At 50.6% G+C, this 25,825-nt stretch overlaps 3 protein-coding genes across 3 annotated transcripts; 2 read left to right on the top strand and 1 right to left on the bottom strand.

Annotated features, from left to right (window-relative positions):
- Positions 1-582: 582 nt before the first annotated feature.
- LOC101675003 (interferon lambda-4-like) lies at positions 583-2,560 on the bottom strand. Its single transcript, XM_045077253.1, has 5 exons — positions 2,417-2,560; positions 1,894-2,283; positions 1,663-1,806; positions 1,362-1,436; positions 583-1,198 (listed from the first exon to the last, which is right to left on the bottom strand). The coding sequence occupies exons 1-5, from the start codon at positions 2,558-2,560 to the stop codon at positions 1,100-1,102; spliced, it is 852 nt and encodes a 283-aa protein (XP_044933188.1). The 3' UTR covers positions 583-1,099.
- A 10,828-nt stretch (positions 2,561-13,388) lies between these two features.
- Positions 13,389-15,752, top strand: LOC101675311 (interferon lambda-4-like). The gene is made up of 6 exons (XM_045077252.1): positions 13,389-13,416; positions 13,665-13,913; positions 13,957-14,363; positions 14,450-14,593; positions 14,820-14,894; positions 15,058-15,752. Exons 1-6 carry the CDS (start codon positions 13,389-13,391, stop codon positions 15,154-15,156), a joined length of 1,002 nt encoding a protein of 333 aa, XP_044933187.1. The 3' UTR covers positions 15,157-15,752.
- A 2,383-nt stretch (positions 15,753-18,135) lies between these two features.
- IFNL3 (interferon lambda 3) lies at positions 18,136-19,568 on the top strand. The gene is made up of 5 exons (XM_004776270.3): positions 18,136-18,309; positions 18,601-18,678; positions 18,935-19,078; positions 19,180-19,263; positions 19,350-19,568. The coding sequence occupies exons 1-5, from the start codon at positions 18,136-18,138 to the stop codon at positions 19,446-19,448; spliced, it is 579 nt and encodes a 192-aa protein (XP_004776327.3). The 3' UTR covers positions 19,449-19,568.
- Positions 19,569-25,825: the final 6,257 nt, after the last annotated feature.

Here is a 25,825-nt window from a genome sequence, read left to right as displayed (position 1 = left end):
CCCAGTCTGGAGCTCCTTGAGGATAGGGGCTGCAGCACAGTACCCCAATACACGGCAAATAACTGACAACCAGGAAACAGCATCCGCGCAGAATGAGTGCGTGACTGAATGGGTGGATATTGACAAAGGCCTTTAGAAGAAAAGTATCACTAGGCTATTTTCAGATGAAGAATCTAGAAGTCAGAAAAGGCTAGTATGTTACCGAAAGTAACTTGGCAAATAAATGTCCCATCTGGGTATCAGATTCAGGTTGGCCTTCCTCCTCTTCACACCACCTCCAAATGATTGCTCCCAGCTAGTCAGTGTAACACCATTTAATAAGTGAAAATAAACAACTCAGGGGGGAACAGGTGAAAACAGGTACACAGGGCATACAGACAGGAGGACACATAAATAGCAGTATCCAAAAAATATCACAACAAGGGGGAACTCTGACGTTTGTGATCCCCCAATCCCTCAAGAAATGAGACCAGCTTGGTTGGGGAGATAAAAGATTCAGATTCATAGAATCTTTTTTTTTTTTTTTAAAGTAAGTTCCACACCCAGTGTGGGGCCCAATAGAACTCATGACCCTAAGATCAAGACCTGAGCTGAGATAGTGAGAGGAGGTTTAACCCACGGAGCCACCCAGGCACCCGAAATTCCCAAATTCATAGAATCTCAAAGGAGGTGTTGAAGGTTCAGATCAGAGGTCCAGCCCCGTTATGGTGAGAAGAACCCAGGACAACGGCATGAGTAAGACTGTCTCTGGGTACTTGGCAGAAGGGGGTAGGGGGTAGGGAAGCAAAAGACTGTCAGTGGCCAAAGTGGACCAAGGTTTGAAGTTTCTTCCTGAACAACCTTGTAAAGATCATAGGGCAATGCATCCCGCGGAAATATCGTTGCACCCCGGGGAAACTCAGTCTGGTCTTGCGAAAAACACCCGCCCCTCTGGCCCTCAGGGCAGGTGGGTCGAGGTCCGGCCAACGCACGCTGAGTCTCCCGAGCCTCAGTGCCCACTGGCTGAGACATCCGCCTGCTCCAGCGGGCCAGCAGAAGGCAGCCCCCCGCAGCCGACCGCCTGCAGACCCGCGGGTCCCAGGTAAAGCCGCCGCGGGGATCAGAGACAAGGCCCCGAGTTCGCCACCAGCTTCAGGTCCCACGTGAGCAGGCGCAGGAGGTTGAAGATGACGTTGGCTTCGTGGCACCGAGGCGAGTCCTGGAACCCGGGAAGGAGGCGGAGCCGGGCTGAACCAGGAATTCCCTTTCGGGCAAAGTCCCCTCCAAAGTCCCCTCACGGCTCAGAGTCGGAGCTCCCAGCCTGCCTCCACCTCCCACGGTCCTCCCTGCGGTCTAACTGCCCCACCGCCTGCTCCACTCACAGCTCTCCGTGTTGGGGGACGTCTCCTCGGTGGCCGCAGGGACTTCCTCCACGAGCCCGGCCGGACCAGCTCGAGCTGCAGGGGGGACACGAGGGCCATGGAGACGGCGAAGAAGCGAGTGTCCCGGCCACTCTGCCCGCCACCCTCCCAGCCACAGACCAAAGCCCGGATCGGGGGACACCGACACCACGCGAATCGCGGCTGCGGAACAGACGGCCAAGCGGGTGGGCCTGGGCTGGAGGCCGGGGGCGCAGAGCGAGCTGGGAGAGCCCGAGGGGCCGGGGGCGCGAGCGGCACTCACGCAGGCTCCCACGTCCCGTCGCGCGGCCGCCAGCAGCTCTAGGGTCGGGCCGGTGCCGGGGAACCGATCAGGGCTGGGCAGGCGGCTCAGCACAGCCTGGGCGTCCGCCAGGTCCCGGACCACGACGCGGAGGCGCGCGCAAGACTGCGGGGAGAGCGGACGCCAGTTAGCGAGGCCGCGCCCCCCGGCCCGCGCCGTCCCCCATCCCCCGCGACGGCTTGCCCGCCTCACCCAGGGCCGCGGACGATCCCTCCTTGGGCGGAACGAGCAGTTGTGCGGCCTCCAGCTCAGCGTCTCCTCCTCCTGCGGGACAGGGCCGGCGTGAGGCTGGGCCTCCTCGCCAGGCCCCCGAAGCGCTGCGGCGGCGGGGATTCCTGCACGTGGAACGCGCCTGGCCGGACGGTTGTGCGGACTGTACACGGAACCGCGCGGCTCTCGCAAGGCGCGGACGCTGGCTGAAGGCACCTCGAGACGCTTGGCCTTGCGCAGGCAGCCACTTGGCCCGAGGTGGTGTCCAGCCCGCCTGCAGGGGGCGCCCTCGGGGCACTGGCCCAGAGGCGGGGTCGGTGCTCCCGCTTGCTCCGGCCGCGGCCGGCAACATCTGCTGCTCAGAATCCTGGCCTGAGATCCGAGCCGCCCTGCGGGGCGCTAGGGCGCTAGAGCGCCAGGGCCGTCGCACACCGGGACCAGCGGCTGGGGCCCGGGGGACCCTCGGGCTCGGGGGACCGAGTGGGGACGTCTGGGCATCACTCACGTAGCGGTCCCTCAGCGCCTTGACGGCCGCCAGCGCCCTGGGATCCAGCGAGCCGTAGTGAGACAGGAGGCAGCGCCGGGGTGTCGCCACGCCGGGGTCTGCCGCCTCGATCGCGGTCACCAAGACCCACAGCGCCACGGCCATGGCGGCTCCGCCCCTCCGCCCCATCTCTGCTCCTGCAGAAAGCGACGGACGGCAGGCAAGACGTCCAGCCCCTGTCTCTGCAGTCAAGACGCCCAGCCCCTGTCTCGCACACCGACTGATGCTCAGAGCGCGGGCGCCTAGCACACGCGGTGGCGATGGCGGTGGCGATGGCGATGGCGGGAGAGACCAGGAGCTCGGAGACCCCCTCTCTGCGTCGGCCTCTCTGCGCTAGCCGCTCCCCTGCGGAGTGCCCTGGGTGCCTCCCTGGTGCGGCAGCGGGACGGGCCTCCCATTGGCCCCGGCGTGGTGCCCACCTCCGACAGCGGTGCCTGCGCCCTCCATGGCGGCTTTATGTATGCGGCGGAGACCCGGTGAGCCATCGGGCTTTCCCTCATCATCCGGTTAAGCTTTCCGAACATCAGCGCTGGCGACAAGCCCGGCGGGATGCCTGCCATGGAGAAAAGGACTTTACCCGGCAGGGGATTGTGCCAGCCCTGACTCTGCCCCAAAGTCTGCCACCAGTTCTGGTCTCCGTCCCATTCTGTATCCCATCTTCTTGTCATAGCCTCGGGGTCCTCATCTCCGTTGTATATATGTTACAGAACTGTATAAACGGCATTGTAGCAATCAGCCATTGTATAGGCTTACTGTGTCCTAGACCCTGTTTTAAGAAATTCATACATAGGGCCGTCTGGGTGGCTCAGTGGGTTAAAGCCTCTGCCCTCGGCTCTGATCATGATCCCAGCGTTCTGGGATCGAGCTCCACATCGAGCCCCATTTCGGGCTATCTGCTCAGTGAGGAGCCTGCTTCTCTCTCTCTCTGCCTGCCTCTCTGCCTACTTGTGATCTCTGTCTGTCAAATAAATAAAATCTAAAAAAAAAAAAATCCATACACAGGTGTCACCTTTTTGGAGAGAGATTTTATTTATTTATTTGAGATAGAGAGAGAGCATGAGTGGGAGGCAGAAGGAGAGGGAGAAGCAGGCTCCCCGCTGAGCAAGCAGTCCGATGCAGGACTCCATCCGGGGACCCTGGGATCACGACCTGAGCGGAAGGCAGACGCTTAACCTCTCTCTCTCTCTCTATCTCAAATAAATGCTCTCTCTCTCTCTATCTCAAATAAATAAATAAAATCTCTCTCCAAAAAGGTGACACCTGTGTATGGATTTTTTTTTTTTTAGATTTTATTTATTTGACAGAGATCATAAGTAGGCAGAGAGGCAGGCAGAGAGAGAGAGAAGCAGGCTCCCCACTGAGCAGAGTGAGCAACCCAGGCACCCCAAGGTGTTACTTTTAATTCCTCAAAAAGCACTCAGCAAAGGATGTCCTATTATTACCCCCATTTTGTAGATCGGAAAACTGAGGCACAGAAAAGTGAAGGAACTTTTCCAAGGTAGGCAGTACCTGACAGAGGCCGGATTTGAACCTACAAAATGTCCAGCCCCAAGGCTTTCTCTCTAAGCCAGTAACTGCCCCTCCATATCTGATTCAGTTTCTCCTGTCTCTCCATCTCCATTTGCCTGGTTCCATTCCTTCTTCTGCGCTCTGTAGTGGCCTCTCTTGGCTCTTGTTCCTGTTTCTGTCTCTGATTTTGTCTAGCTCCATATTTATCTCATTCCTTTTTCTAGCCATCATCCAGCCCGGGACTCCTCTGTCTGTTTGTGTCTGTCTGTCTGTCTCAACCTCCTTGCTTTAATTTAAAAATAAAATCTACTTCACTTTGGAACTACTATAAAAAAAAATCTACTACTTTTTCTGATAGCAATAGTAATGCCAGTTCATGGAAAATACAGAAATGCATAAAGGAGAAAAAAAAATACTTTTTTTTCTCCCCTCAGCCTGACTCTAGACCCATGTTTCCAATGTGTAGCTCTTTGATGTCTGTTTATTTGTGCATATGTTTCCTGATTACCAAAGTAACACATTTGAAGATTCGGTCAATGCAAAAACATTTGGTGAGTTAAAGGAGGTCTTTAATCCCACTTCCTGGAGGTGATTCTTTTTAACAATTAGCAACAATTACATGTGCTGTCTCCCCCCTTGTTAAACACACACCCCCTTTTTTTTTCTTTCTAGAAATCATTTCTCCTAAACTGAAACCAGGCTGTATACGGTTTGGTAGTCTTTTTTTTTTTTTTTAAATGTCTTACCATTATCTCTCATTTGCATTTCTCCACATCTTTAATGCTACTGTACCAGTTAGGGTCCCAGCAGGAAACAGATGGCCCAATCAATTTAGGATAATTTGAGGTGGGTTTAATACCAGGAGAATTTACAAAGGGTTTGGGTGGTAAAGGTAAAGGTAAATGACCAGGGGCAGTGCAAGGCCTTGGGGTCCTTTATCGGGGAAGGTCTGTCCTCCTTAGGCCCAGGGGAAAGGGAAAGGGGAGGGAGTGGTTGTTTGACCTGGGAAGGAGAATCTCATTCGCAGGATGGACAAGTGCACAAATTGTCATGACCCTGCAGGGAGGAAAGCCGGTAATTAAATATATTCTCACATCTCAGAGAATAAACACTCTCCTCTCCCTGGGCCTTCTATAAGGCTGCACCCCCACGGAGGCCAAAGGCCAGCCTCCTGGGGTCCAGAATGTGACAGCAATGAGGGGGAGCAGTCAGTGGGAAGAGTTGGGCTGGAGGGGCAGTGGAAAACATCCCACATATAACACTATTAAGGCTTTCATTGTAATGGGATCATTTAGTAACCAATCCCCTCCTGGTAGGCACTGAGGTTATTTCCAGGTTCTGTTAAAGCCATGGTTCTCCAGGCTGGTGGAGAGGCAGGTAGCAATTTTTTCATTCTCTTAACTGCTGAAGTTTTTAAGTTGAATAAAATTTACCTGCTCAATTTTTTTCTTTTGTGTGTTGTGCTTTCGTTGTACCGAAAGTCATACCAAATTCAATGTCCCTAGATTTCCTCTGTGCTGTATTCTAGTAGTTTATAGTTTGCACTTTATATATTGAGATCTATGATCCACAGTGAATTACATGTGAAGTTATCACGCAAATGAGGGGCTCAGATCATGATCCCAGGGTCCTGGGATAAACCCCTTGAATTGGGCTCCCTGTTCAGCAGGAAGTCTGCTTCTCCCTCTATCTCTACCCTCCCCCCACTTGTGTGTGTGCTCTTTCAAATAAAATAAAATAAAATAAAATAGTTGGTTACTTAACCGTCTAAGCCACACAGACACCCTCTTCTTCTTCTTCTTCTTCTTTTTTTAAAGATTCGTTTATTTATTTAAGAGAGAGAAAGTTGGGGGAGGAGCAGAGGGAGAGAATCCTCAAGCAGCCTCCTGGCTGAGCACAGGAGCCCAACCAGGACACTGAAATCATGACTTGAGCTGAAACCAAGAGCCAGATGCTCAGCGATTGGGCCACCCAGGCTCCCCTGTTCATTGCTTTTATGCAGGAAAACCAGACTTTTGTATGTTAACCTTGTGTCCTGCAACCTTGTTATAATCATGTATTGGTTCAGGAATGTGTTTTTATTTTTTTTAAAGATTTTATTTTATTTTACTTTGACAGAGAGAGAGAGAGATCACAAGTAGGCAGAGAGGCAGGCAGAGAGAGGGGGGAAGCAGGCTCCCTGCCAAGCAGAGAACCCCAGGACCCGGAGATCATGACCTGAGCTGAAGGCAGAGGCTTAACACACTGAGCCACCCAGGCGCCCCCAGGAATGTGTTTTTAATGCATAATATAAAATACACATGGCTATGCAGAAAACTCATTATATTGAAACCCAGTTGCCAAAACATAAAAGCAAGTTTGTAATAAGTAATGCACATGCCTCGTTATCAATGCATTAAGTAACAAGATACTGCAATGGGGTTTAACAACCACTATCCTTTTGAGGTGGTAATGAGAGTAAATGATATGTCAAGACACGTGTTACATCTGTAGTGGACCGTGAAAATATCTGATTTCTTTCAGCAACAAAGTCACAGTTTCTGCTATTACCATTGTGGTTTGTTGCTTACATTCATAATGAAAGACATCCTAACTTTCATTAGAGAGCAGTGAAAACGAAAACACATATTTTTCTCATGCAAGTTCAGCCTCCCCTGAGTCCTACTGTGGGGGTGATCTGCGGACCCCAGGTTAAGCTAGACCTGCAGCAGTTAAATAGAATGAAACAGAGCTATATGTGTTGACACGGAAGAATCTTCACAACGTCCTATAGAGTGAAACGAAGTTATATGGCTGAACAGTACCCCTGGCAGGCCACTACCTTTGTTCAGAAGAACTCACAGGTGCAAACGCAGTTCAGTGGAGAAAAATAGCCTTTTCCACCAACGGTGCTAGAGCAGTTGGACATGCACTAGCCAAACAGTGAACCTTGATGTAAATTTCACACCTAAAATAAAAGGAACTTAAAATGGACCACAGACTTAAATGTAAAATACAAAGCTAGAAGACTTTTGGGGCGGGGTCACCAAGAACACCTTTGGGATCTAAAGCTTGGCAAAGTTTTTAGGCTTGACACCAAAGGCTCGATTCGTAAGAGGACAATTGATGACCTGGACATGACTGAAAGTTTTTCCTCTGCAAGAGACCATGTTAAGTGGACGGAAAGTCAAGCTAAAGACTGGGAAGAAATATTTGCAAATCACCTACGGATCAAGGACTAGTACCTAAAGTATACAAGGAACTCTGAAAACTCAACAGTAAAAACTTAAACAGTCCAGGGGCACCTGGTTGCCTCAGTGGGAGGAGTGTGCAACTCTTCATTTCCGGGTCCTGAGTTCAAGGCCCATGTTGGGAGTAGAGACTACTTAAATAAATAAAACTTTAAAATAAAGTTAACAGTCCACATGGGAAATGGGCAAAAGAGACATTTCACTAAAGAATATACACAGATGGGAAATAAGCACACAAAAACCTGTTAGCCATTAGCCATTAGCTAGTTGCAAATTAAAACCACAGTGAAAGAAAGAAAAAAACCACAGTGAGATCTCATTACACAGCTATCAGTATGGCTAAACCAAAAAATAATGACAACATCAAATGCTGGTGAGGATGTAGGAGAAAGTGATCACCCACCATTGTGGTGTGAATGTAGAAATGGTACAGCCACGCTAGAAAAAAGGATTGACAGTTTCTTAAAAAACTCAACATGCAACCACCACATGACCTAGCAGTTGTGTTCTTGGGTATTTATCCCAGAGAAATGGGGACTTATATTCCCATAACATCTCCATGTAAATGTTTATAGCAGTTTTATTTGTAATAGTCAAAAACCGGAAACAATCCTGATGTCCTTTAACAGGTGATAGTTAAATAAAATGTAGTGTATACATACCATGGAATACCATTCAGCAATAAAAAGGAACACACTTGGGACGCCTGGGTGGCGCGGTCTGGGTAAGTGGTTGCCTTCGGCTCAGGTCATGATCCCAGGGTCCTGGGATCGAGTCCCGCATTGGGCTCCTTGCTCAGCGGAAGCATGCTTCTCTCTGACTCTGCTTGCTTGTGTTTTTTTTCTCTCTCTCTCTCTAACAAATAAATAAATGAAATCTTTTTTGTTTTTTAAGATTTCATTCATTTATTTATTTGAGAGAGAGATCACAAGTAGGCAGAGAGGCAGGCAGGGAGAAAGGGGGAAGCAGGCTCCCCTCTGAGCAGAGAGCCTGATGCGGAACTGGATCCCAGAGCCCTGAGATCATGACCCCAGCTGAAGGCAGAGGCTTTAACCCACTGAGCCACCTGGGTGCCCCAATAAATAAAATCTTTTAAAAAAGAGGAAAGGAACACACTCCCCCCCCCAATTTATTATTTTTTATTTATTTTAAAAGGAACACACTCTTAAAAAAAAAAAAAGGAACACACTCTTGATACACAACTGTCTGTGTAAAGGTCCAGGGAATGATACAGGGTGCAAAGAGCCCATCACCAAAAGTTACACACCATAGGATTCCATTTATATAACACTCTTGACATGACAGAAGAACACAGGGGTGCCTGAGTGTCGGGAGCCAGTACAGGAGGCCTACTATAAGAGCTGTAAGGGACTGAATATGATTGGCTGTTCATTTAGGTCCACTCACGCAGGAGGTGCATGAGCACTGCGGTGATTGGCTAGGCGGGCTAAGCTGTGGGTGTGTATATGCTTGAATGTACTTGTAGAGGGGCGGGGCCGCCGGGAGCCAGGCCGCGTCGCGCCAGGCCAGCCGGAGGGGGCCGCAGCCCCGACCATGGCGGCGGCGCGCGGCCCTGGAGGCGGCGGGAGCTGCGTGCTGTGCTGCGCCAGAGGGGGAAGAAGATAAAAAGAAGCCATTAAAGAAGTTTGCCTCCACGCGTGCCTCCGTGTCGTTCTTGCTGGCGAGAGCGACACCTGAGTGGCTCAGTCGGTAAAGCCTCTGCCTTGGGCTTGGGTCATGATCCCGGGATCCTAGGATCAAGCCCCGTGTGGGTTCCCTGCCCTGTGGGGAGCCTGCTTCTCCTTCTCCTTCTGCCTCTCCCCCACCTCTTCCTCTCTCTCTCTCTCTCTCTCTCACTCTCTCTCTCTGTAAATCTAAAATTAGATCAAAATAAAGAAGCTTAATCAACACAATTATGCACAAATATTATATATTGTCTCGGGAGCTATATGATGTATCTCAAAATGTATAAAAAAGGTTTTCAAACATATATATCCCTAGTTGATTAATAGGGACATATCTCTGGGGAGGGCTTGGGAACTGGGGAGATGATCCTTGGAATACTTAATCTCATCAATAATATTTTAGTTTCTGGAACAGCTGGCTCAGTCCGTGGAGCTTTCTGACTCTTGTGGGTTTGAGTTTGAGCATCACGTTGGGTGGAGAGATTACTTAAAAATAAAATCATTAAAAAATAATATTTTATTTCCTTACAAGGAGAGGGGAATTCTACTTGAGTAATTAAAAATTTAAACCAGCTCAGAGCGTCTGGCTGGCTCAGTTGGTGGAGAATGCAACTTTTGATCTCCAGTTCATGAGTTCAGGCCCCACATTGGGTATAGAGATCACTTGAAAATAAAATCTTAAAAAAAAAATTAAAACCAACTTACTGGTTATGGGGGAAATGCTAGCTCATTGATTCCTTAATTCCTGGTAGGATGAAAACATTTCGAGAGCTTTTTAAGAGGTAGAACCTGTTGATTTGACCTCTAGACCTGCAGATATGGCTGCATAAAATGCTGAGTTTGCCCTCTGCTGAAAATCTCTATTAACCAGATCTTTTTTCCAGCCTGTACTGGGCCCACAGACACTGCATCTGTGAGTCTCCCCTGCCCTCTGGCTTATGGTTGGGTTCAGGCAACAGGATGTGCTAGCAGGAGATTGAAAGGAGGAGGTGAGCAAGGCTAGGGTATTTATTCTCTGTCCTCCTGATGCCCTCCCTGCAGGGCTGAGGTCTGACAGTGGCTGCATTTCTGTTCCTCTACCTATAGTCTTGCTATGGTGACCCCAGCTTTCCACGTTACTAGCCACTGGATGCAATGCCATCCCTTGTTGCTTCCCTTAACCCGCCCACTTTGGCCCAGATTACACATTTGGGTAGGTCATCTGCTTCCTGTATATTTCAATTTTTTTTTTGAGTTTTTTGCACTTGGACTTTTATTGTGATAACTGTAGCCCTGCATGCTGTTGTCAGTAATAATACAGAGAGGGGCGCCTGGGTAGCTCAGTCAATTAAGTGTCTGCCTTCAGCTCAGGTCATGATCCTAGGGTCCTGGGATTGAGTCTGGCAATGGGCTTCCTGCTCAGTAGGGAATCTGCTTCTCCCTCTGCCTCTGTCTCTCCTCCCTGCTTGTGTGTTCTCTCTCTCTCTCTCTCTCTCTCTCTCAAGTAAATAAATAAATAAATAAAATTAAAAAAAACAACAACAAAAAACAAAAACCTTTCTATTAGGTTGGTATCCATCTTAGCCCACTAGGCTGCTTTAATCAAATACTACAGAGTAGGGGATTCATGAACGACAGAATTTATTTCTCACAGTGCTGGAGACTGGGAAGTCCAAGATCAGGTGCCTGCATGGTCACATGAGGACCCTCTTCCAGGAGGCAAAGTTCTCACAGGGTGGAAGGGAGCTTGGGAGCTCTGTGGGATTGCTTTCAAAAGAGGACTAGCCTGGTTCATGACTTCCTCACCTCTCAAAGGTGCCACCAACCAGTACCATCATCTTTGTTGATTAGGATTTTGACATCTACATTTAAGGGGACAAATATTCAACAGTATTAAATGTACTTTTTACCGTACATCATTCGAGCTCAATAGCCCGCATTGCGGGGCTCAGAGCTGATTTACTGATTGTCAAGAAATGACATTTGCTACATCTCCGTGTCCTATCCCACCGCGTTCCACTCTTCCTGCCGTCACCAACTTTACTTGTAGTCCTTCAGCCTTTGAAGGCATGTGCCAGCCTTTTAGCCCCAAAGTGTATGTCGGTTCAGAACACCTTTGGTGGCCAGTAACCAAAACCCCAACTCAAGCTGATTGGAGCACTGGACAATTTATAGACTCATAGAACCAGAACTCCAGAGTTTAGGTGATGTTTGATCCTGGAGGACATCACAAGCCTCCCAGTTTTGTTTTGTTTTCTCTTTCGGGTCTCCCTTTCACAGGTGGGAAGGCTGTTTACCCTTACAAACTTCTAGAGGAGTGCCAGCAGCTGGCCTGGCTTTACACTTCCTTCTTCAGTGGGTAGAAGACAGCATCTTTCCCCAAGATGTCCGAGACTGAGATTTATTCTGATTGGACTGGCTTAAGTCACATGTCCATAACCAACCTAATCACTGGAGCCAGGGAGAAAACTGAGGCAAATGGCGGCAGCCAGGTCACATTCTCCATCCCAGAGATGGGGGAGGGAGGGATGCACATCCTCTTCCCAAAACCATCTGACTCTCCAACTGAAATGGGGGATGCCAGGATGGGTGCAGGAGAAGTAATGGAAGCTTGGAAAGTATGCTGCATGGGTTCCTCAAGGGGTCCTTTCTAGAATTTCCCTCAGCCATTTTGATGTTTCTTTTTTCTTTTTCATCTTTTTCTTTTTTTTCCACTTTTGGATTAGCGTATTTCACTGCTACTGTCAAAGTGCAGAATTTTTTTTAAAAAATCAAGAAGATCTAAGACCTTGTTTCCTTTCTCCCACCCTCTCCTCTAAAAAACAAAAACAAAAACAAAAAAACCCCATGATTTTCTTGCTGTATTTTCCTCTCTGCAAATGCCAACCAGGACTCGATGCAGGAGGGCTGAGTGGAATTGGTCACGTGACCCCTTCTTCCATTTCTTTCAAACCCCAAGGGCACAGGCTCAGGAGACGAGGTGTGGGTGGTGGATAAAAGGCAAAATTCAAGCAGCTAGAGAGGGCCGCCTAGCGTGGGGTCCTTGGCAAGCTGGGGCCAAGGGGGCCAGTTCTCCATCCCCTCGGGTATGGTGGGGCCCCACAGGGCATAGGCCAAGGTGGGGGAGGGGGGTTCCCTTGGAAAGCATGGACTCTCACCCTCTGGGGGTGGCCCATGGCCACCACCTGGTGCTGCGGGCTGCCCACACACCCGCAGACCCACACACCATAGCCCAATGTCAGCCCATTTTGATGTTTCTTAAAACGTCCATGCCTTTGGGGGGCCTGGGTGTCTCAGTGGGTTAAGTATCTGCCCCTTGATTTCTGCTCAGGTCATGATCTCAGGGTCATGAGACCAAGCCCAACCTGGGTTCTGCACTCAGCCCCAAATCTGCTTGCTATCCTCTCCCTCTCCTCCTCTCCCCCTCTGCACTTCCCCCACAGTGTTGGTGCTCTCTTTAAAAAAAAAAAAAAGGCAAAACAAAAACCGCTATGCCTTTGAATTAAACTTCCGCTGAAAAAACAAAGTAATTTTCTCATAATGCTGATTAAGACCTACATCTGAAAAAGTCATGACTTGCCTGTAATTATCAGCATTCATTAATGAATTTAATTATAATCAGTTAGATGGGGTCTCATGGTTGAACTTGCTGAAAATATACCTGAACTATTCTGTAGATGGGCAGATCAGTCTCTATGGAGGAGGGAAGGTAGAACACCACTGACAGTAACACAGTTGGGTGGGGGGGTCCCAAAGCCACATCTAGGAGCTGTGTGAGCTTGGGCAGGACCCGTAGCCTCTCTGTATCTCAGTTTCCTCATTGCCAAAATATCAGCTAACAAGAGGACCTATGTCGAAATGCTGCTGAGGAGAGTAAAGCAGTAAGCACAAGAGTAGAGCTCCAAGTGGGGTCTGGCAGATGGGAAGTGTTCAGTACAATTCAGCTAATGATGACTATTAACCGTGATTGAAAAACTCATGTCTGACCCTCCGCTCTTCAACAGCAAACTCACATTTAAAATCAGTACAGGAATGCCTATCATTTAATAGCCGACTCAGGAAGGAATGAGGAAAAGCCGGAGAGAACATAGAAGGGAGTTTTCAGAGTGAGAGAGAAAGATAAACCAAGAAAGACAGGAATGGAAGGACAAGAGCCTGCCTCTGGAGCACTAAACGCCTACAGTGTGAACTCCGCCCTAGGGCAGGCACTTCAGTGGGGACGCCTGCCACTCCTGTCGTCGGGAAGGAAAGAAGTGGTCTGTTTTCAGGTCATTCTTAGAGTGCAGAAGAAAGACCAAGGCAGGCGGAAAAGACAAACAGCTGTCCAGAAGACAAACAGGAGCAGTTGGCTCAGGACAAAGTGTTGGGGCAGAGTCAGGGCTGGCACGGTACCCCGCGTGGGTAAAGTCCTCGTCCCATGGCAGGCATCCTACCCGGCCTGCTGCCAGCGCTGACGTTCGGAAAGCTTAGCGGGATGTTGAGGGAAAGCCCGATGGCTCACCGGGTCTCCGCCGCACACATAAAGCCGCCATGGAGGGCGCAGGCACCGCTGTCGGAGGTGGGCACCACGCCGGGGGCCAGTGGGAGGACCGTCCCGCTGCCGCACCAGGGAGGCACCCAGGGCACTCCGCAGGGGAGCCGGCGAGCGCAGAGAGGCCAACTTAGAGAGGGGGTCTCCGGGCTCCTGGTCTCTCCCGCCACCGCCGCCGCGTGTGCTAGGCGCCCGCGCTCTGATCATCAGTCGGTGTGCGAGGCCCAGCAGGACAGGGGCTGGGCGTCTTGCCTGCCGTCCGTCGCTTTCTGCAGGAGCAGAGATGGGGCGGAGGGGTGGAGCCGCCATGGCCGTGGCGCTGTGGGTCTTGGTGACCGCGATCGAGGTGGCGGACCCCTGCGTGGCGACACCCCGGCGCTGCCTCCTGTCCCACTACCGCTCGCTGGATCCCAGGGCGCTGGCGGCCGTCAAGGCGCTGAGGGACCGCTACGTGAGTGATGCCCAGACGTCCCCACCCGGTCCCCCGAGCCCGAGGGCCCGCCGGGCCCCAGCCGCTGATCCCGGTGTGCGACGGCCCTGGCGCTCTAGCGCCCTAGCGCCCCGCAGGGCGGCTCGGATCTCAGGCCAGGATTCTGAGCAGCAGATGTTGCCGGCCGCGGCCGGAGCAAGCGGGAGCACCGACCCCGCCTCTGGGCCAGTGCCCCGAGGGCGCCCCCTGCAGGCGGGCTGGACACCACCTCGGGCCAAGTGGCTGCCTGCGCAAGGCCAAGCGTCTCGAGGTGCCTTCAGCCAGCGTCCGCGCCTTGCGAGAGCCGCGCGGTTCCGTGTACAGTCCGCACAACCGTCCGGCCAGGCGCGTTCCACGTGCAGGAATCCCCGCCGCCGCAGCGCTTCGGGGGCCTGGCGAGGAGGCCCAGCCTCACGCCGGCCCTGTCCCGCAGGAGGAGGAGACGCTGAGCTGGAGGCCGCGCAACTGCTCGTTCCGCCCAAGGAGGGATCGTCCGCGGCCCTGGGTGAGGCGGGCAAGCCGTCGCGGGGGATGGGGGACGGCGCGGGCCGGGGGCGCGGCCTCGCTAACTGGCGTCCGCTCTCCCCGCAGTCTTGCGCGCGCCTCCGCGTCGTGGTCCGGGACCTGGCGGACGCCCAGGCTGTGCTGAGCCGCCTGCCCAGCCCTGATCGGTTCCCCGGCACCGGCCCGACCCTAGAGCTGCTGGCGGCCGCGCGACGGGACGTGGGAGCCTGCGTGAGTGCCGCTCGCGCCCCCGGCCCCTCGGGCTCTCCCAGCTCGCTCTGCGCCCCCGGCCTCCAGCCCAGGCCCACCCGCTTGGCCGTCTGTTCCGCAGCCGCGATTCGCGTGGTGTCGGTGTCCCCCGATCCGGGCTTTGGTCTGTGGCTGGGAGGGTGGCGGGCAGAGTGGCCGGGACACTCGCTTCTTCGCCGTCTCCATGGCCCTCGTGTCCCCCCTGCAGCTCGAGCTGGTCCGGCCGGGCTCGTGGAGGAAGTCCCTGCGGCCACCGAGGAGACGTCCCCCAACACGGAGAGCTGTGAGTGGAGCAGGCGGTGGGGCAGTTAGACCGCAGGGAGGACCGTGGGAGGTGGAGGCAGGCTGGGAGCTCCGACTCTGAGCCGTGAGGGGACTTTGGAGGGGACTTTGCCCGAAAGGGAATTCCTGGTTCAGCCCGGCTCCGCCTCCTTCCCGGGTTCCAGGACTCGCCTCGGTGCCACGAAGCCAACGTCATCTTCAACCTCCTGCGCCTGCTCACGTGGGACCTGAAGCTGGTGGCGAACTCGGGGCCTTGTCTCTGATCCCCGCGGCGGCTTTACCTGGGACCCGCGGGTCTGCAGGCGGTCGGCTGCGGGGGGCTGCCTTCTGCTGGCCCGCTGGAGCAGGCGGGTGTCTCAGCCAGTGGGCACTGAGGCTCGGGAGACTCAGCGTGCGTTGGCCGGACCTCGACCCACCTGCCCTGAGGGCCAGAGGGGCGGGTGTTTTTCGCAAAACCAGACCGAGACGAGTTGTCACCATGGTCCTCCAGGCTCCTGGTATGGCTGGAAGAGGCGATCGATCGTGGAGTCTGCCTTGGTCACTCAGCCCCCCACCCCACCATGTACTAGCGACCAGTTTCTCCTTCTGTGGTTACCAGAACCCCAGAGGTCCTCTTCCAGGATAGGTCCCACCCCCTATTTGGATCTTCAGCTACCACTTCGAGATTGTATTAATTTGTGACTCTTGAATCTCCCCAGTGGGGAGGCCCCATACATTCCTGAGGGGCTTGGTAGGGAAAGGTCCTAAAGTTCTTAAGTTATTGTAGTTTTTGGATTCTGTTACTTATGGGTGTTTTGTATTTGCAAAATTCCTGTGTTTATGTGCCATTGTGTCTGCTGGTGTTAATGTATTGTCAGTTATTAAACATTATTGCATTTTCGTTGGTTGTTTCCCCTGTGACCATTTTGGGGTGTACTGTTCAGTAGAAATGCTGAGCCAAGAAGATCAGGTAACTTGAATTTCAGTTCTGACCTTGCCATTTAATTATGGAGTAACTCCAGGCAAATTCCTTCTCTCTGAGCCTTGGTTTTCTCATCTATACAATGACATTATTATACTGTCCTTGCAAGTGAGTAATGTACATTGAAATAGTATTTATAAAGCTTCCAGGTGAGGTCATAGTGTGGTCTTAATAAGTGGTCTCCATTAAAGAACCACATACACATAAGTGCACAAACAATTGTACTTTTTTTTTTCTTTTTAACTTGTCCAGATTTGTGGGCTGACAATCTTTGTTGCTAACTACAAGCCTCATTCTCAAGGTCACACGGCTATGAGGGTAAGAGCCAGGCCTGAGCCCCGGACCCTTTAGTTCCAGGGTCTGGAAGTGCTCTTAACCACCCCACTGAACTGCCCTTGTAAGAAAAACAAGTATGAGGTTTAGGAATTTTGAGATAAAATGTCAGTTTTCCGAATTCATGGTTGAGATGCAAGGTCTTCTCCCCTGATGGAAGGCCCCTGCAATTGACAGAAATTAACCAGTGCACTGAAAATTGAGTTGGGTACATCCCTGCCCTTGGTTTTGAAACATTTTTATATGTCAGACCTCAACAATTTTTCCCAGCTGAGGACTTCTCTCTACCCTGTCTCTGGAGTTATGAATGAGGGAAAGCCAAGTGTCAAAAGGACTCAACTCCTCTCCCCAAAAATTCATCACCTCCAGGTCCAGAGGATCTAACAACACAAAGGTCAGAGACTATAGTGGATACCATCTAGGTGCAAGACAAAATTCATTATCATCCAGTCCTCATCAGTTACTTGCTGTGTCACCTTGGGCAGGTCTCTTAACCTCTCTGAGTCCCTGCAGGTTACTTCTTACTTATAAGACAAAGCCCAGTATGTGATTGGTGTTAATGTAGGTATTCAATTCTACATTGTGGCAAAACCTCTGTGACCAGGTGAGACATGTAAGTGCTCAACAGAATGGGGGTGTCTCTGTTTTCCTTTTGCACAACTGTTACCTATACCCACAAGGCTCCTCCCACGGATCTTCACATAGCTCCCTTCCCCACTTCCTTTAGGACTTTGCTCAAACGTCATTTTCTTGGGCCACCTCATGAATACAAACTCCCTCCTGCTCTCTGCTCTCATCTCTGCATGATCTCCCCCCCACCCACTTTCTGTTTCCTAACATAATACATACCATGTGCTCCACAATCCCCCCACCCACAATACTGTCTGTTACTCCTCTCTAGTAATGAACTCTGTGAAGGATTGTTTTATGTATGTTTCTTTGTTTTCTGTGCTCAATTCCTGGCACTTTGGACAGTATCTGGGACTCAATAAGTACTCGGTGCATAAATGAAGGCATTTGTCACAACAGAGCTGGTCCCCTTGAAGGTCATGGGCATACCCCAAATCCTTAGGAGAGCGTCATAGTCCTGGGTTCTTCCGTGCCTGGACAAGGAAGGATGTTCGTGGAGGCCCTCCTCCCCCCCCCTCTCTCTGTGAATAACAGGTGGGGACAGGTTGGGGGAGAGCTGGGGTTCTCTCTTAATTCTTGGCTGTTTTGCTTTTCTGACTCTCTCTTCCTGAGCTCAGCACCCTTCCCCCTCCCCTACACAGCCTCCTTCTTGGAAGTGCCAAGTTCTTTGTGGCACCAGCCCCTAAGTGTGCCTTTCGCTCCCTTCCCTGCATCAGGGCATCCCACAGAAAGGGAAGTCCCTCTGGGCCACTCCCATCCCAGGCCTGAATCTAACCCCTTTCTGGCACTGTGAGTACTCCTGGCAGGGCCGGAGCTGCCCCAGCCCTGACGATTCATCTTCTGAACTCACCTTCACGCAGGTAAACACTGAATCAGAGTTCAGTTTCTCTTTCGCTCCCAAGGCTCAGCTGGCTCTGGGCTTTCCCAGGCTGGGGCCTCCCCTGGTGGTGGATGTCAACCTGGGGCTGTGTTTTCACTTTTCCTACATCAGCTGGAGTTGCCCATCTGTTCTGGTTAAAAGCTGCAGCATGGGGCTCAGGCAGGAGTCACACAGACGAAGCTGGAAGTTCAGAGACGCAGACAGGACAGTCCAGGGTTCCAGAGGAGGACACTAAAGTCAGAGACACCCACCGAGACTGAGTGAGAGTCCCAGGCAACAGCCTTGAAGGGAACATCCGGATTCTCCTATTGGCTGAAGGAGACAAGCATCCAGGAATGAAGCTGGGTGAGCCCCCTAGCATGGCCCGTAACCCTCACCTAACCCTCAGTGCCTGATGCTCCCTGACCCCTCTCCTTTCTGTCCTTCCGCATCACAGATATGGCCGTGGGCTGCCTGCCGGTGCTGATAGCTATGGTGCTGACCCGGACAGAAGCAGTTCCTGGCCCCAAGCCCCTCAAGGTCTTCCCTGATGCAGGGGGCTGCCATTTGGCCCAGTTCCAGTCTCTGTCCCCGCAAGAGCTGCAGGCCTTCAAGAAGGCCAAGGACACCTTTGTGAGTTTCCCCACAGTCCCGCCTCCTGTGGGCTAACCTTCCCCTCACCCCCCACCTCTCTGGGTCACCATGCTGCTCTCCTCCAGAGGAGGACATGCACCCTTCCCTCGCTGGGCTAACCTCCCCCAGGCACTCGCTGGGAAGACTCAGGGCCCCCCGGGGTCGAGGTGCCTCTACTCTCCTTTTACAAGTTAACTTCGGTTCTTCCTGCTGTTAGCATCATCTGGTCCTACTGGATGTTCTCCCTTCTGTCTCACCTACTGGGGGCTGACCTCTGCCTTTGCTCTCCAGGAAGAGTCGCTCTCCCTGAAGGCTTGGAGCTGCCGCCCCCGCCTCTTCCCCAGGACCTGGGACCTACAGCAGCTACAGGTAAGGGACAGTGAGGCTCACCCCTGCCCTCCCCTGCTCCTCCTCTTCTGGCTCCTTAGGCGGCCCCTTCATCTCCTTCCCACATGTCCCTCTCTTCGTTCTCCCCCACCAGCACCACACACCGCTTACCCTCCCTGAGCACACTGGCTGTGCCCTCTCACCTGTCCCCTGTCACCTTTGCCTGGCCCTTCCTCAGTCCTCCCTACCTGTCCTCTCTCGTGTACAACTCTCACCTATCTCTGTCTCCCATCCTCAGGTGGGGGAGCGCCCCGTGGCCTTGGAGGCCGAGGTGGCCTTGACCCTGAAGGTCCTGGAGACCATGGCTGACAGGTCCCTGGGGAGCATTCTGGACCAGCCCCTTCACACGCTGCGCCACATCCAGTCTGAGCTCCAGGCCTGTGTGAGTGCTCAGGGTACCTGGGTCCTGTCTGCGCTCTGACCGCCTGAACCTCCCCCTCCACCACAGGCCCCGCCTCACACACCACCCTTCTCTGCCCACAGGTGGAAGCTCAGCCCCTGGCAGGACCCCGGCCCCGAGGCCGCCTCCACCACTGGCTGCACCGGCTCCACGAGGCCCCAAAGAAGGTGGGTGACCAGGGAGGGCCAGTGTCTGGGGACAACCGGGAGCCCAGATGATGGACAGCCAGTGACCCAGCCGTTTCTCCCCACAGGAGCCCCTTGGCTGCCTGGAAAACTCCGTCATGTTCAACCTCTTTCGCCTCCTTACCCGGGACCTGAAATGCGTGGCCAGTGGAGACCTGTGCGCGTGATCCCCGAGACCCACCTGTACCTGTCCTGACATCCCAGCTAGTACCTATGCAGCAGCCACTTTTCTTAATGTATTGCCACCAAATCATTATTTATTATTTATGTGCAGGGATTCTCAACGTGGACCCAATAAAATGTTTATTTTTCTACTTTGTATAAAAGTTTTGCAAATAAAAAAGTGAAAGAAATAACCCTCTTTGTAGTATGAGATTGTGGGTTTGTGTGGAATAAGTTTTTAGGTTTCTTTGTTTTTTGGGGGGTTTTGTTGTTGTTGTTTTGGTTGGTTGGGGTGTTTTTTTGTTTTGTTTTGTTTTGTTTTGTTTTGCTGTGATAACCAATTATCACAACCTTAACTCCAAACAAGACAAATCTCGTGGTTCTGCAGGTCAGAAATCCTGGTGGGCTTGGTAGTTCCTTTGCTGTGGGTCTTACGAGGCTGAACAAAGTGCTGCTGGCTGTATTTTTATTGGGGGGGCCCTCTGGGAAGAACCTGTTTCCAAGCTCATTCCAGTTGTCTTGCCATTGCAAAACAGAGGTCCCTGTTCCCCTGAGACTTTGTGACAGTCCAGCCTTAGCTCTTGGTGGCCTCTTTCTGGTCTTGATACATGGGACCCTACATGTGGCATCTGGCACCAAATTCTGGCATCTGACACCTCAGGTCAATGATTATGGTTTTCTGCTTGAGTTTGAGCTGTCCCTTGCTGCTTGCACAGAGATTCCTCCTGAGGGGAAAAGCTGTATAAACTTAGATCTCACACAGTGCCTTTAAAAATTGAATCCTCTCCAGTTTCTGCGTGGCTCTGGTTTCTCTCTAGTGCCTCCAAATAGTTGTTTTTAATTTTTAAAGTCAAAAAAAAAATTATTTTGAGGAGGAGGGGCAGAGGGAGAGAGAAAATCCTAAGCAGGCTCCATGCACAATGCAGAGTCTGACATGAGGCTTGATCTTATATGACGCTGAGATCATAACCCCCACAGGAATCAAGAGTCAGTCACCTAACAGACTGAGCCTCACAGGCACACCTGAAGAGTTACTTTAAAAAAAAACTTTTTTGTATATTTTTATTTTTTTAAAAAAGATTTATTTATTTATTTTAGAGAGAGAGAGAGGGAGGGAGAGAAAGAGGGAGCGGCAGAGGGAGAGAGAGAGTCCCAAACAGACTGCACTGAGAACAGAACCCGACATTGGGCTCCAGCTTGTGACCCCAAGATCAAGACCCTCATATCATGACCTGAGCTGAAGCCAAGAGTTGGGCACTTAACTGAGAGCGCAACCCAGGTAGCCCTAAATAGTTGTGTTTTGGGGGCATCTGGGTGGTTCAGTCAGGTAATCATCTGCCTTTGGCTCACGTCATGGTCCTGGAGTCCAGGGATCGAGCCCCACATTGGGTTCCATGCTCTGTGGGTAGTCTGCTTCTCTCTCTCCCACTCCCCCTGCTGGTGCTCTCTCTCTCACTGTGTCTCTCTCTGGAAAATAAATAAATAAAAGTTTTTAAAAATAGTTGTGTTTTTAAAAAAGATTTTATTTATTTATTTGGCAGAGAGAGAGAGCATAAGCAGGGGGAGAGGCAGGCAGAGGGAGAAGCAGGGCTTCCACCTGATGCAGGACTTGATCTCAGGACCCTGGGATCATGACCTGAGCTGAAGGCAGACACTTAACTAACTGACCCACCCAGGCATCCCCTTATATAGTTGTTTTTTAAAAAGTAATTTTGTCCAGGGATGCCTGGATTGCTTGGTCGGTTAAACGTCTGCCTTTGGCATAGGTCATGATCCCAGGGTCCTGGGATCAAGTCCCTCATCGGGCTCCTTGCTCAGCGGGGAGCCTGTTTCTCCCTCTGCTCGCAGCTCTCCCTGCTTGTACTTTCACTCTCTCGTGCACATACGTGCACTCTGTCACTAGGAAATAAATAAATAAAATCTTTAAAAATTTCATTTTGTCCAGAGTTGGTAATTGTCTGTGCAGAAGGTAGTGAGTACCCTCTCACCTGTCCCTGTCCCATCCTTTTCCCTCTGTGGTTCACCCTCAGGTGAATGATTCCACTTGGGTCTCTCCTGTGCCTGTAGACACATGTCAGTTGGGCTTTGATTGATCTGAAGGTTTGACAGACTTGGATGCCATTCACAGCTCACTCGTATGACTGGCTGTTAGCTCAGCCAGGAATGTTGACCAGAACATCTGCAAATAGCTTCTCCACATGACTCAGATTTCTCCCAGCACTGCAGTCCCTGAACAGCTGAACTTCTCACAAAGGAGTTGGCTGCCCTCCAAACAATGTTTAAGGGACAGGAAGTGAAAGCTGAAGGCTAGTTAAGGGCTATGTCCAGAAATGACACTATGTTCTATTGGCCCCAGCTGTCTCAGGCCCTGTCCATATTTTAGAGTATGATGAAAAATAAAGCTCACTCTTTTTAAAAAGATTTTATTTATTTATTTGACAGATAGTGATCACAAGTAGGCAGAGAGGCAGGCAGAGAGAGAGGAGGAAGCAGGCTTCCCTCTGAGCAGACAGCCCGATGCGGGGCTCGATCCCAGGACCCTGGGACCATGACCCGAGCCGAAGGCAGAGGCTTTAACCCACCGAGCCACCCAGGCACCCCTAAAACTCACTCTTGATTGTGGCGTAGCAATATCACATTTCAGTAGAGCATGTGGGACAGAGATATTGCTGGGAAATACAATTTGACCACAATAGACACAATCCTGAGCTATTTCCCGCCGCACAATACTCTAAGACTGCACGATGCTGTGATTGAATGTGAGTGTCTTTTCAGGGTCCATGGCTGCCCAGTGCCCAGAGGAGTCAAAAAAATCCGGACACTTCCAGAAGTTTTATCTAACACCAGTGTGAGGGGATAGGAGACTGGTTAGTATCACTCTCCATGGTCCTGAATCTGTGTGATTTCTTCCTCACCAAAGCCATGCAGGAGAATGGTCCAACTCTACCAATACACACACACATCGTGTGTTCTTTGTTTTGTCAATATTGACAAAAATTGACATGAAATATAATAATAGAATAAAAAAGAACCATTCTGTTTTATAACAATAGCAAAAAGTTAGTGAAAGGTCACAGTGGATCCAGTCGTATTGTAAGTGCTGCCCAAGGGTAAGTCCTTAAATTCACACAATAATCCTATGTTGTAGGTACCATTATCAGCACACATTTTAAGTCCAGGAAAGGTGAAGGACAAAGAGGCAAATCCCCCACTCCATGTTACACAAACTAATAAGTTAGGATTTGAGACAAATTATTCTTGACAGAGTCCATACTCTTTTTTTTTTTTTTTTTTTTTTTTTGAAAGAGAGAGAGAGAGAGAGAGAGGGAAAGAGAGCGGGCTCTCCCATGGTGGGGGGAGTGGCAGAGGGAGATGGAGAGAGAGAGAGAGAATGCTAAGCAGGCTCTATGCTCAGCACAGAGGCTCATGAGGTTCTCGATCCCACGACCCTGATATCATGACTTGAGCCAAAATCAAGAGTCAGATGCTCAACTGACTGCTATCCAGGTGACCTCTATTTTTGTCTTAGACCTGCATACTGAGCCAAACTATTCATGGTCTAAGCTCAGCCTCTTCAGCCATACGTGTAAACAAAGGACTAGGCAGCAATGCACCAGGACAGATGACCTGGAGGCTGGGCCCGCTCGTGCACAAGCGGACTTGTACTCTGGTCTTGCCTGTGCCTGATCTTAGATGTACCATTTCCATCTCACAACAAACGGCTGCTTGGATAACCCGGCCTTAGGATCTGGTGGGTCAGGCAGCTCATAACTGGTCATGTGATATCCCGAGCCCCTGCACTTCCTGTCTGCTGTGACCCAGCAGCATGCCAGGCATTGCTTTATGAATGGAGTATACTTTGTTGTAGATGCCCTGACCTTGCTCCAGAACCCTAGTGGGGTCCCACTGTGATTCTCCCATTGAGGTTTGTATAAATGCCAAAAGAGGTCTTTTCTTACCACATATCCCTCAAGTTCCATAGGGTCTGTTGAGTCATATGCTTTAAGAGACAGAGGGGCTCACACCACAGCCTGGACCTCCTGCAGAGTCTATTCTGTTCTGCACCTCACTCCAAGCTGATACAGTTCCATGTTTGTGGCTTGGAGCATTATTCCCATATGCTGTCCCCTGAGCCCAAATGTGCCTAACCAGTTTTGTGCCTTTTTCTTAGCAGAGAGAGGTGTGAGTAGCAATGGTTTCTTTTGAAGGGGGTGTCCTGACATACCCCAGGCCACTGGACCCCTCAAGACTTGACCCATGTAGCAGGTGCCTGCAACTTTGAAGGGTTTCTCCTCCACCCTTGGGAGGATATTTTCCAATGTACTTTCACTTCTTCCTCTTAAAATCTGATTAGCATATTGCTGTCTAAGAGTGAGCCAATGTGGCATTCTGTGCTCAGATGGCCCAGATCCTTGCAGTTATAGTTATGGCAGAGGGCAGGATGGCTAACATATCCCTGGGGCCATATTGAATGTGCATCTTGGCCATCCTGAGTAAACATGACCTGCCTCTGATCCTCCTTTCTGAAGGGACAGAGAGATCATATTTGCCAGGGCAATGGTCACGTATCACACAGTGAGGCTGTGTTAACTCTCTTTGGCAAAGATAGCCTGTCCAGCAGAGCAGCTGCAAATTGGGCTACTATTTGATTAAATCTGCACTTCCACTGTCATCCACACCAACCAGATAGTTTTTGAAGAGGTCAGGCCAATGAACTAAATGAGGGTATGATGGGGACCACCATTCCTGCATTTTTCATGTCTTTGAGGATGGCATAGCTCTCTACCATACTCTCGGGGATATGATGATTTTTTTTTTTTTAACTGTGATGACTAGGATGGGAAGGGGCCAGTTTCAGAGGCCTCTCTTTGGTCTTTCCCCATTATAACAGCTCCAGGAGGGAGGTCTGGGTCATGATTCCATTTGTCAGCTGCCTCTATATGTCTCCCTGACTCTAGCAGAAGGGACAGAATGGCACTCTGGGTCCTCAGCATTGGTATTAATTCAGACCCTGTGTTTCACAGTTATCAAAAGATCTGAGTTTTCCCTTTAACCAGTGCACTGTTAACCAAAGTAATTGCCATTAGCAATGGCTTCCAGTAAATGTTTAACAACTGGCTCTCTGAGAAGAAGAGCTCTAATTTGCAGCATTTTCCTATTTCTATCATGTAAGTACAACAGCTATGACTGACATCAAGCTGCCACCAAGGCATCCCTGAGCACAGAGTCTGGAAGAGCTGTCCAGCAAGGACATCATCATCTAGTATTTCTACATAGAAATAATAGACAAAGCATTTTACTTCCCCAGCACTGTCATAACAGAGTCCCACAAACTGTGTGACTTAAAATAGCAGAAAAGTGTTGTCTCACATTTCTGAAGGTTGGAAATCCAAAATCAAGATATCAGCTGAGCCATGCCAGTTTCCCTCTGAAAACCTCATCTTTTCCAGGTGCTGGGTGTTTCCCAGCAATCCTTGGCATTCCTTGGGTGCACCACTGTGATCTCCCATGGCTGCCTTCCCCCTCAGTGCCTCTTCCTCTTCTCCTTCTTCTTTTTAAAGATTTTATTTATTATTTGACAGAGAGAGACACAGCAAGAGAGGGAACACAAGCAGGAGGAGTGGGAGAAGGAGAAGCAGGCTTCCCACTGAGCTGGAAGGCTGATGTGGGACTCGATCCCAGGACCCTGGAACCATGACCTGAAAGAACCAACTGAACCACACAGGCACCCCATTTTGGTAAGATTTTTAAATTTTAAGTTCATGTAATTTCATGTTTCTAATGGCTTTGCTTAATGGTAGACTTGCAAAATTCCTGAAAATTTAACAGTTGGCTCTGGTATGTTGATACAAACCACACCATGGGTTGTGGGTCCCTTTGAGGAAGGACTTTCCCTGAGTCTCTAGAACTCTTAGGAAGATCTCCTGAGTCTGCCTTGCATTTCATCTGCTACCAAGGCAGAATCTTGCTTTCAAGTTCTGCCTTGAGTTGGTGATTCACCATCTGAACCTGTCATTCTGGCTCAAGATACTTCCTCTTTCACCGGTATCTCATCTTTGCTCATCACAGGTAAACATTTTAATTATTGCACTGCTTAGTATGCTAGGTGTCTCCACACTCCACCTGCTCCTGGAGATTGGGTCCTCATTGCCAGCCAAACAGCAAGTGTCCCTATTCCAAAAGCCCATTGCTGAGTGTGCTTGATAAGAACTCTTTTGATACCAGTGGCCTTAGATTAGATTTTCTGGAACACTTTGACACAGAATTGCAGGCAGAAGGCTTATTGGGAAGAATCATTAAATTCTACTCCTGAAATGGATATTACACTAAATGTTAACTAATTAGAATTTAAATAAAAATCTAAATGAACAACAAAAAAGAA

This window comes from Mustela putorius, unplaced genomic scaffold (genome assembly GCF_011764305.1).
Source record: "Mustela putorius furo isolate JIRA1106 unplaced genomic scaffold, ASM1176430v1.1 tig00000196_pilon_pilon_pilon, whole genome shotgun sequence".
NCBI classification, from domain to species: Eukaryota; Metazoa; Chordata; class Mammalia; order Carnivora; family Mustelidae; genus Mustela; species Mustela putorius.
This window is presented reverse-complemented; position numbering and strand designations above follow the sequence as displayed.